Consider the following 11,745-nt stretch of genomic DNA (forward strand, 5'->3'; position numbering starts at 1 on the left):
TCCCAAAAAAATATAGGAATGAAGCCAAGGGATAATTCATGGGGCATTAGATGTCTATACACCAATGCCCAGAGTATGGGAAACAAACAACATGAACTCGAACTCCTTGCACATGAGGGCAAATATGATCTGATAGGCATAAATGAAACTTGGTGGAATGATTCCCATAAATGGAATTCAAAAATTGCAGGATATAACCTCAAAAAGAAGTAACAGAAAAGGATGCGGAGTTGCACTTAATGCTAAAGATGCATATCTCTGCAAAGAAATACAAGAAGAAGAGAACAGCAATCCCATTGAGCGTAAGTGGATTAATATAAACAGAAAAAGGAATAACAGGAACACAGTAGTTGGAGTCTATTATTATCCACCCAACTAAGGTGAGGATAAAGATGAGACTTTTGAAAAACAAATTGCCAATATTTCACAGAGGCATAATGTCATCAATATGGAGGACTTCAATTTCCCTAATATCTTTTGGGAGTCAAACTCTGCCAAACACGGCCCTTTAGGAGATTCCTAACATGTGTCGCTGATAACTTCCTCCATCGGAAAATAGAAGTCAGAGCAGGAGGTACAGCTTTACTGGAGCTGATCCTAACAAGCAAAAACTAAATGTAGCCAAACATGCACCCTGGATTTCAAAAAAGCCAACCTTAATAAAGTCAGGGCAATGATAAACAAAGTTGCATGCCAAGCCACACTAAAGGGATAAGGAGCCCAAGAAAGGTGGGATATCTTAAAAAAAAAGAAATGCTTAAGACACACCAACAAACAATTCAAACAAGGAAAAAGGGTAGTAGGCAACAGAGGAAGCTCACAAAAACCTAAGAGATAATCTGAAAACAAAAAAGGACATGTATAGGAGGGCCAAGCTACAAAGCAAGAATATAAGCAAGTACTAAGGAATGCAGGGATGACATCAGGAAGGCTAAAGCAATGAATGAACTGAGGCTAGCGAGGGGAGCTAAAAGCAACAAAAAAGCCTTCTTCAAATACGTCCAAAGCAAAAGACAGGTGACCGAGGAGGGAGTTCAGTCGCTCAGTCTGGATGGAACAATGATAGCAGATGACAAAGAAAAAGCAGAAGTGCTCAGCTTCTACTTTGACTCAGTCTTCTCCCAAATGAAGAATTGGGAGAAAGGTGCAGTATGAGCTGAAGGGGCAGGATGGCAACCCAGGATTGACAGACAAATGGTCAAGGATCTACGGATTGGGCTAAATGAGTTCAAATCTCCAGGCTCTGATGAACTTCATCCCAGAGTCATAAAAGAGCTAGCAAAAGTAAAATAAAAACACCACTAGAACTAGTGCAGTTTATACAAATCTTCACTTCAAGAGAGTGACCATATTTTTTCCTAATTTGCATAATTTAAAAATTGGCAACATTTCCAGTCACATAAGAGGATACATCCCTTCAGCAAATTGATTCTGAAATGAAAGAATTATTACCATAAAGCTGTTATTAATGGTATAATCAATTTCTCTGCATTCCCTATAAAATCTGTAATATAAGAGAACATATTCCACCATTTCTGCTGCTCCAGCATCCCAAAAACATACCGGATCATTCTCTGAGATCATGCTAAATCATCCTTTCAATAGGAAAGATTTTCCTCACTCAGGTTGCAGTACTTAACATTTTTGAGTTCCCTATATGTTTGTGTTGCCAAACACAATAGTGAAATACCTATTTGAATTTCTGGAGTCTTTCTCATATGCATAGACATTTGTCTTTTCTTTTCTCCCAGCTTATCCCACATTCACATTCTATTTACTTGCAGTCTAGGAGGGAATACAGTATTAGGAGAGAAAATGCAATGTTTGAGTCACTGTTATTAATGCCAGGAATATGTTCTTTGGATCCTCAAATTGCATAGGTTGGTAAGTAGGGTTACAAGTTAAATATTTAATAGATTTTTTGAAAGCTCATTAAAGAAAAGCTGTTCTTTGTGGTACTTCTGAAATGCTTTTGGCTTCATGCCAAAAGATCTCTGGTACTTAGCATTAAACAGAGATTTGATTGTGATTGCTGTTTCAGTGCCAGAAAATGGGAACTTGTGTGAGTTCACCCATGGACTATGCAGACTGAAACAATTACCATATGTTAAGTTAAGGAGACAAAAAGGATCACCATGCCTAAGTGCTGTTTCAAACTTATATTTGGAATCGTTTGTTGAATGCAACTTAAATGTATTGGCTACATGTGTGAACAAGCTGTTCAGAGAACAACAAAGGGACTTTCATATCACTGCAAACCCCAGGCTGGAGCTAGTCATTCACGGAGTCTCATTGAAATAAGTGGGACATAACTTGTCATGACCAGCTAAAGCCTCATAAACTGCAACTGGTCTGCCCTAACTACCTTGGAGAGAGCCATCCTATAGCCCCGAGTAAGTGTTGCTTGGAGACAGCATTTCAGACTTGGATGGAGACATTGTGGGTATGATCCCAGATTGTTGCTCTAAGCAGTTGGTGCGAAAATATAAACAACAACAACAACACACACACTAACCATGCCAGCTGCTTCCTGAGGTCAGCTTAGGAGATGTGGAAAAGGGCACATTGCAGTGGGTAGGAAGGGAGGGGAGAAAAGGGGAAGAGACTGGAGAAACCAGGATCCAATTTACCCTGAACATCTTCCTGCCCCTTTCTCTTTCCCTTTAAAGCATCTTTGTGGGATGGGTTAAAAAGTTCACCTCACAAAGATACAGATCACAGATGTCCTAGGTCAGAATGTTTTACATTCACTTCTGAGAAATCACAAATTCAACGAACCGACTTAGATTGATATTGTTGTAGGACATACATGGCTGACCGACATTAAGCTGATCATGTCCCAAGCACCATCAAAACTGAAGCATTACACATGACCAGAGACTGAGCAATCTCCCACCAAAGCTACCAGCTCAACCTCCAGGTAGCATAAGCTCCCAGGTGAGTGTGAGAATCACCTTTATTCAAATGTGTCAGTCAACACTCTCGGCATGAATTTCAGTCCAATGGAAGTGATTTTGAACAGAGTAGCAGATCAGCAGCAAACATCATTAACATAGTGCCTGCAGGCTGCTATTGTGTCTGCTATCTACTATCTGATAGTGAGAGATGGCTGCTTGGGACACTGCTCGGCTTGGGATTGGTGTGTGTGCTTCCTGCAGGAGGGGACAAAAAAAGCACTAGTATAAAGGATTGCCATTTTGCTGTGATTAGACTTATTTGAAAGAATAATAAAACATAGTTTGGCTCCTCTCACTTTTGTTATGCTTACTTGGGCAAAGCATGCCAGGTCCAGAGCTTCTGCGTCTTTCATTGTGACAGGAAAAAAAGTTCTCATACATTACATCCTACTGTGATTTTCAAGACTGCATTTTCTGAATCTTGTGGACTTACTCTGTTCTCTAGTTAAGCAGCTGCAATATCTTACCTGTGGGTTGTCCAATTACTTTTACCTCCACCTCCCAGCAAATATAATCACTTTACATTTAGAAAGGAGGGGCATGAGGGGTCTTCAGTGCTTGGCTTCATTTGAAATAAAATAGATTTTATGGGTCCTGTATCTGTCTCATGTTCTCTAGAAGATCCTTCCCTGCTTTCCAGTGGAGATTGAGTCATCTCTCAGAGTGTAAAGTGTGAGGGCTATTTGAAAGAATTTGGTGGCTATAGTCCTGACACTCTTCCTGCCTGCTTGGCCTGTGTAGAACAAAGCTCAGCTTTGTTGTCCCTACATAATTTAGAAAGTTAAAATAAACACTGTGATCACACTGTTTCCTCCTATATTCTGCATTGTGCCGGTGAAACTGCAAATTGGCAATCAGCAGTCATGAGACAGACAGCACTAAAGCTACAGAAGAATCTGAAAAAGCTATGAGTATGTCAGCCCATTTTTATTGCAAATGTTGGTGGTGAGGGGAATTCCCCAACATTGCATTTAAATTGGCTTCTTTGTCACCCAGTATTATTCAACAGTATCTGAATTGTTTTTGGATCAGGGGCAATGCATATCAATGAAGCCCCATTTTTCTGTACTTTAGATATGATGCATAGTCAAATCTAAAAGTGTAATTGTTATTTAAAGTAGCAGTTCAACCCTAAACAGTTTTCTCATTTATCATTCTCTTTCACATCTGACATGATCATCTTTGGGTCTCTTTTTGATTTTGTTGCATTCTTGCCTTCACATTTATTATCTGTAAGAATCCTGCTCAAAAAGTTGGTTCATGAGACCCAATTGGTTTCAATAGACCTAGCTTTTCTCAGTTTGCATGTGGTTACTTTATGTGACAGGAATGCCATGAGGATTAGGGAATCAATCAATCGATCGATTGATCGATCTATTGTTTCTCTTCATACTTTCTCCAAGCAAAAGTGTCCTGTGGGTGTCCTCAACCTGTTTCTGCTTTTCTTTGCAATTTGACTGTGGGTGCATTTTTATGGTTAATACTGATATTTGCTTCCTGAGATGCTATATGCAGAATGACATAAGCAATTTTTTAAAAGCAGATTGTTCCTTCCTTCCTTCCTTCCTTCCTTCCTTCCTTCCTTCCTTCCTTCCTTCCTTTTTCTTTCTTTCTTTCTTTCTTTCTTTCTTTCTTTCTTTCTTTCTTTCTTTCTTTCTTTCTTTCTTTCTTTCTTTCTTTCTTTCTGGGTCCATGATGCTTTTTGTTGTTGTTGTTTAGCAAAGTTGTGTCCGACCCTTCACTACCCCATGGACAACTTTTCTCCATGCTCTCCTGTCCTCCACCATCCCCCAGAGTTCACTTAAGCTCACACCGACTGGTTCAGTGACTCCATCTAGCCACCTCACCCTCTGCCATCCCCTTCTTTTGCCGACAGTTTTCCCAGCATTAGGCTTTTCTCCAGTGCATCCTTCCTTTTCAGTTAGGTGGCCAAAGTATTTGAGTTTCATCTTCAGGATCTGGACTTCTAAAGAGCAGCCAGGGCTGATCACCTCTAAGACTGACTGGTTTGATCTCCTTATAGTCCAAGGGACTCGCAGGAGTCTCCTCCAGCACCACAATTCAAAGGCCTCAATTCTTCGGTGCTCAGCCTTCCCTATGGTTCAACTTTCACAGCCATACATTGCAACTGGGAAAACCATAGCCTTGACTATACACACTTTTGTTGGCAGGGTGATGTCTCTGCTTTTTAGTATGCTGTCTAAATTTGCCATAGCTCTCCTTCCAAGGAGCAAGCGTCTTTTAATTTCTTGGCTCCAGTCCCCGTCTGCGGTGATCTTGGAGCTCAGGAAAATAAAATCTGTCACTACCTCCATTTCTTCCCCATCTATTTGCCAGGAAGTGATAGGACCAGATGCCATGATCTTAGTTTTCTTGATGTTGAGTTTCAAGCCAACTTTTGCACTCTTCTCTTTCACCCACATCAAGAGACTCTTTAGTTCCTCTTCACTTTCTGCCATTATAGTGGTATCATCTGCTTATCTGGCCACATGCTTTACATTCCTTCTAAATTTCATATAACAAACCACCCTTCAGGCATTCTCCCCTTATGCGATCACTTGCTAAGGGCCATACCTAGCACTCCCGGCACATTAATGGATGGGAGATCCAAGAACTGAGATAAGGAAAGTTCTGAAATAAGAATACTTACAATTCAAACAAAGCCACCAACAGCTTAGCAGGATTGTTTATAGGATAATTCAGCTCAGTCATCTGAGGGTGATAAACTTCCTTCTAAGATGTTTTTATACCAGGATTTTCATCCATTGTTTCTATGTCAGATTTTATTGTGCTTTCATCTCAAAGCACTACATCAGGAACATTTCCTTTCCTGTTTTTCTGCCATATAACCTGAATAGGTGGTACTCTGGCACAGTGAAAACTGTGCTTTCTTGTGCTTTCACAACTGAATATAAAAATTTACCTTCTCTAAAGAAACCTCCCATTGAAATTAGTATTTAGATAGAGAAGCAGCATTAAACATAATATCATGTCCATGACCATCATCTAAAGAGCCTGTAAACAACCATGTGTATGGAATGATAAACATACCATGAAAGTGTGGGAAAGTTTGGAAAAGTGCTGGGGCCACATTCCTTCAGGAGGAATTAGTTGGGACAATGTTCCAACAGTGGGCAGGGACAACCTAATGGAGTAAGGGTCCAGCACAATTTCTTTCCCTTTCTATCATTCCTCCCTCCTCCTCTCCCCTCTTTCCCCCTTCACACTCACTTTTCTCACTCTAGGGTTGCCAGGAGGTGCACGGTTTAGCTTTGTGGGGCATCTAAACAGACTGGTGATACCTGGCACAGATTCCATGTATTCAGGAGATTGCATGGGGATCCTAACACTATCACTACAGGATGTGCTGGGAGTTCATATAGCAGCAAGAAATGCACAGTGCACTACCTGGGCTTCTCTTCCTTTAGGCATGTTCCAAGGCATAGACCAGGAGAGGGTGTGGTTTTTTTGAGCATTTCTTTGCATTTTATGAACTTCTAGTCCTAGTAGATTCCATAGCTATGTAATTGGCTCAGCACCAGAAAGTCTGTTCCCCTGCCCTCCCACCCAAATTCTGTCTGAGGTCTTAACATAGACAGAAGCTTATGATTACTTGAAAACTATATCTTCTCAGTTAGGGCTGGAGTGCTATTTCAGTCCAAAGTCTGAATTCAGTTTCAAAGGAGCTTAAATTTCCTATTGTCCTTTCTGAATAGACGTTTGCTCCTGTTACTCAGTCAACTTACTTTCACTGTCAATATGCAGAACACAGAGCCTTGCTGTCTCTGTAGCAATTCACATGAATGACAGCCTTACCCTGGGCAATTTAACCCATGGTGAGGCTGTGTGCATGTGGGCTGTATATTCAGTTTGAATTCAATTCCCACCTTAGGGTTGTTATGACAAGTCAATCCACCAATTGAGAGATATACAAAGGTTAAATAACCGTTACATGATGCATGAACGGCTTGAGGAGTATGTGAGGGTTGTTTGCTTCTTGTATAACCTATGATCATTGGATTTACTTGGGGTCGAATATGCAAATTGGGTCCATGAATGCCATGATTTACTACAGATTAAATAACTCATGCCACCAATGACATGTTGCCTAAGCTTGGTCATTGGACTGTAGCTTGAATGGCCAGTTTATTCACGGCAAACACCAGAATCTCACAGAAGCTCTATCTTGGAAAAGCAGAGCATCTAGGCCAATTTCTTTGCTATATCCTCTTCCTTTTACAGCTCCATGGGTCATTTTTTATGCTGCTCCAAAGGGTCTCCACAATCGTCTTCCCACCCTGTTCTACCAACACTTGTAGGTCTCCATAAATCAGAACTCTGGCTCTAACTCACTTGCATCATTCAATACTAAAAGCTTGGTTTCATAGCAGGATATACTTACAAAGAATTAAACTGGCAAATGTCATCTTCCCTTGACACCAAAAAACAAGCATACAGATTTTATTCCTTAATAAAAAATGGCTGAATGGCAGTTTTGAAAGCAACAGCTACTGTTTCTTCTTTGATTATAACAACACAAACTCCAGAGTTAAGAGAGAAGAAAGGAGGCATTTAAATAACATCATTAAGGATATCGTTAAAAGCTGGCTATTACTGAACAGGTGCAGAATTGTTAAATTGATGCTAATGACAGCAACAGTGAATGTTACCACCTATCTAACGTTCTTGCACTATGTGCTATTTGGGGAACTGTGGCTTATGTGCACACATGAAAGAAAGTCTTCACTGATGAAGCAAAAGATTATAAACTAGAAACTGAAACTAAAGATTATAAATTAAAGAGCAGAAAGCATTCATCTCCAGAACAATAGAGGACCTTTCTATGAAGAAAGAAAATACTCTCACACAAACACACATGATCTATTGTAACCTTAAACTCTGCAGCTTTTAGCTTCAAGCTAATCACTATTTTAATCCTTTAAAGATCTGATCCAATTAAAAGCAGATGGCATATATGTTCCTAAACAAAGTCAGACAATATTAACCAAGAGTTGTGCAATTCCTTCAAGAAACACATCCTTGCTTTCCAAGAATGAGGTCTATTAATCACCCCAGATCTTATCTATAACATTTGCTTGCTGCGGCTTTATTTAGTTAGCATACTCCTAGGCCTTGCTTCAATACACAATATTCAATGAAGTCAATGAGAAATTCCAAAATAATTTAAAAGCATAATCCCATGAACCAGTCTGCCATGCATGGGAACCTGCTTCCCACTCACCATGGAGGCTGGTCCTAGGCACCCCACTGTGGGTAGCTAGGTCCCACCCATATATCATTGAGCATTTAGCATTATGGGTTCACCTCAGCAGTAACTCTGTAGTTTGCTCTGACCATAAACTATAATCAGATATATACCAAACAGACACCCCCCCACCCCCACAACAATAGATCCATCAGTAAACAAGTACTAGCACTAGGAAATCTCACCTAGTCCTCCAAAGGCACATACTCCCAGGTAAGGATGAGAAGAAAGCAAATATAAACCATTTTATAAAACATGGATTCTTAAATCAGTGTGCCACTATCACAATGTTTTCCTACAATGAAAATGCTTTTGTACAGAAGATTTAATGGCAGGTACTATATGGTATTCACAACCTCTGAAATTGATTTATTCAGTCTTTCCCAACCTGGTGCTTTCAGGTTACTTTCTGGAACCTGAAGTTGCATCAGTTCTAGCAAGTATAACCAGTGGTCAGGAATGTGGGAGCTGATAGCCAAGACACCAGGTTCAGGAATGACTGTATTAAATTAATCATGTAACTTTCCATTTCCCTTCTTGTACCTTGCCTGAAAGATTGTCAAAGGACAGTTTTGTTAAAAAAAACTCAAGAAAAGACACAATGTTTTGGAAGGAGTAAGTGAAGAGTAGCTTGCCTACCCTGGCAGCCGATTATACCGGGTCTCTTTATGCCAGTTCCAGTGAATCCAGGAGCACAATAACAGCCTTGTATCCCAGCACGAAGTTCACATTTTGCATGTTCATGACAAGGATTGGTACAGTTCTGGGAGGAGTAGCTACTGTCCCATAGTGTGAAAATAAGTGCTAAAGGGAATTAAAAAACAAGACTTAGTTGAGTGTTTGCTGATCTGCATTCATTCGAAAAGTACTTTTGTGCAATCATGGCCTGGACAGTCTTGGCATGTTAATGACAATGAATGAGGCACATGCTCTAAAATAAAATTACACTTCAGTCCAAAAATAGTTACACATATGTTAAGCTTCTCTGGACATGATGATTACATTTTTATTGCAATGGATCCATCTTAAGTTGGAGTCAACAAACATGATGATAATGTACACTGAACAGGAGAAAATAGTGTGATTTTGAAAAAAAAAAGCCATGTGTATATCCATATTTGAATGTTCTTTACACTTGGCAAAACAGACATGTGCTTCTTGTTCTAAAATACAGCAGAGGAGGTTAATAAACACCCTTTTTGGCTAAGGGAGTGGGATAGAAATTAAAAAAATAAATAGAATAAAATGTACACTTAAGCAGTATTTTAAAATGACTTTTTCTTAGTTACTAGTTAAAATTACTTTTCCCTGTTGTAATATAGCCTCATGGAATATCAAATTTTCATGTAATAGGAAGTAATATTATTTTTGAAACATATTCCCTGTCTTGCCAGGTGTAGTTTAAAGAACCAAATAGCCTAAGCACTTGACCCTTCCTTCTAGTGTTGGGCAATGAACCCCAAGCATTTACTTAGATTCTGCTTAGATTTGGTGCTTTCAATCAATATATTTTATATAACAGAAATTGTATCACTATTCTATGCAAGTTACTATAAGAATGTAATGCATAATGACAAATATGTATTCTTATGTAACACAAGCTAAAGGAGAAGGAAAAATTAACAGCTGAGTCCAAAGACCCTGTCAGTTCTTGGAATTCTTTAGTAACTGGTTTTAGGATAGCACCTACATTTCCAAAAATGATAGGTGCAATCCATACAGGTTGGTAAAGCTGAATGACTCATGAAGAGACCTGCATTCTTCTTTGGATCATAGTCCTAATGTTCCAAGTCTAAGAGTAATTACTGCAGGAAAAACAGAACCTGCTTCCTGTGAATAATAATGAACAAAATATTTTAAAGGTTAAGATTAAACAGCTTGGTAAATATATAATTCAGTTCTGTTCATGTCTTCTATTGTATTATGCATTATTAATATGCTTCTTTCCTAAAGGGAACTTCTTAAATTAAAAGAAAAATAAAAAATCTGGCCATTTGCAGGATGTGGTTTGTTTTAACAAATCAGATAACATTCACTTTGCTAAATTTCACTGCAATAACTTTTCTTTCTTCTCAAGGTACAATCAGAATTTATTTAAATCAGCGGGATTCTTGCCATTAGTTTTAGAGAAAAGGCACTTTCATGCCCAGTTTTTGCAGCCATTGGAATTTTTCTGTTGAAATTGAGTTGGCAAATCAGTAATTGGACATCTGAAGGAGTTTCAGTATAATAACCTCTGCGGGATCTTTCCTGCTCCTTTACTGAGGGCTGCCTGTCCCAGTTTTCTTTCCCACCTCCATTTTCATTCTAAAGTCAACATTACATACCTAATAGCAGGAGAAGTTTCATTGGTGATGCTTCTCTGAAATGTTTAGTCCTGAGTGCCTTCATAACTAACAAACCAATCCAGTTGGAAAAGGTATGCTCACGAGCAAATTGTCCACACATGTCCACAGAAGAGAAAAATCCCAGAAAAAATGCTGCTCTTATATCGCCATTAAGTCCTGGCTTTCTCAAAATATTTTAAGAGAAGTACAAGGTAGATGCAAAGGATGAATAATAAATCAGTTGGGAGAGGAAAATAAAGGAACTGTGTAGAAAGGTTGATAAAGCAGATGAAGGAATGTGGGAAAAGTCAGGGGTGGAGCAAGGCACAGGCATTAGCACAGAATATGAGTCGGTGACTGTTGAGGACCAAGGGGGAAGATTAAAAGAGAACACAGGAAAAGAGCTGTACAGCAGTGGAACAAAAGTTTGAAACTAGTACACAGGATGGAGATCATCTCATTCTTGGCAAGATGTGGAAAACAGACAAGGAGTAAAAAGGAGCAATGCATGGGTGCAAAGTTGCTGTCCCAGCATCTGATCACCCATGGCTACAGAAGGATGAACACATCAGAGACGCAATATTCCCACCGAAAGCTACAAAATCTGCATTAGCTTCTGTGCTATGCACCAACTGGTTATCCAGGATATTCCAACTGTTCTGCAAATTTCTGTTGCTTTAAGGGCAGCAACACAAGAAGGAAGTACAGGAAATCCACCAAGATTTCTTTTGTGTGGAAAACAAAGATATGAAATTGTGGGAGGATGGAGGCAGGAAACTGAATGTGCAACAGGGAATTTCAGGGCCAGGGCAGAGACTCTTAAGCAGAGAGGTATGTGGTAAGACCCTGCAAGGAGTGATGTAATGACAATCAGAGGATGAAGGAGTGGCAAAGGATACTTTTCGGGAAAGGAAATGAATTTGCAGAACCTAACAGACAACAGAGAAAAATAATGCAATACTTTCTCTTGGGTAGACTGTTTCCTGGTGTAGCGAATTTGGTGTGTGACTGCTGAAAGCAGAACACTCTTGTAAATTTTTGTTCCGACATCAGTCCCATTGAGTTCAGTGGTGCTACCTTTCTGACAAATGGGAAGAGAAATACAGGCTAAATGATTTTTTAAGTACTGATAGTGCTGTGCAGTGCAGTACTATACATACATACCATTCTTAGGGTGAGGTGGGAGAAGGATCCC

The 11,745-nt window shown here is 39.5% G+C and overlaps 1 protein-coding gene across 1 annotated transcript in view; it reads right to left on the minus strand.

The window, feature by feature from the left end:
- ADGRL4 (adhesion G protein-coupled receptor L4) overlaps nucleotides 1–11,346 on the minus strand; it is a 119,824-nt gene extending 108,478 nt beyond the window's left edge. The window contains exons 1-2 of the mRNA XM_044432606.1: nucleotides 10,551–11,346; nucleotides 8,863–9,027 (exon numbers count right to left, since the gene is read on the minus strand). Of these exons, the coding sequence (XP_044288541.1) occupies nucleotides 8,863–9,027; nucleotides 10,551–10,671 (286 nt within the window). The 5' untranslated portion in view covers nucleotides 10,672–11,346. The remainder of the gene's footprint in view (nucleotides 1–8,862; nucleotides 9,028–10,550) is intronic.
- Between the last annotated feature and the right edge of the window lie 399 nt (nucleotides 11,347–11,745).

The sequence above is a fragment of the Varanus komodoensis genome, unplaced genomic scaffold, assembly GCF_004798865.1.
Source record: "Varanus komodoensis strain SLA01 unplaced genomic scaffold, ASM479886v1 scaffold24, whole genome shotgun sequence".
In the NCBI taxonomy this organism is placed as follows: Eukaryota; Metazoa; Chordata; class Lepidosauria; order Squamata; family Varanidae; genus Varanus; species Varanus komodoensis.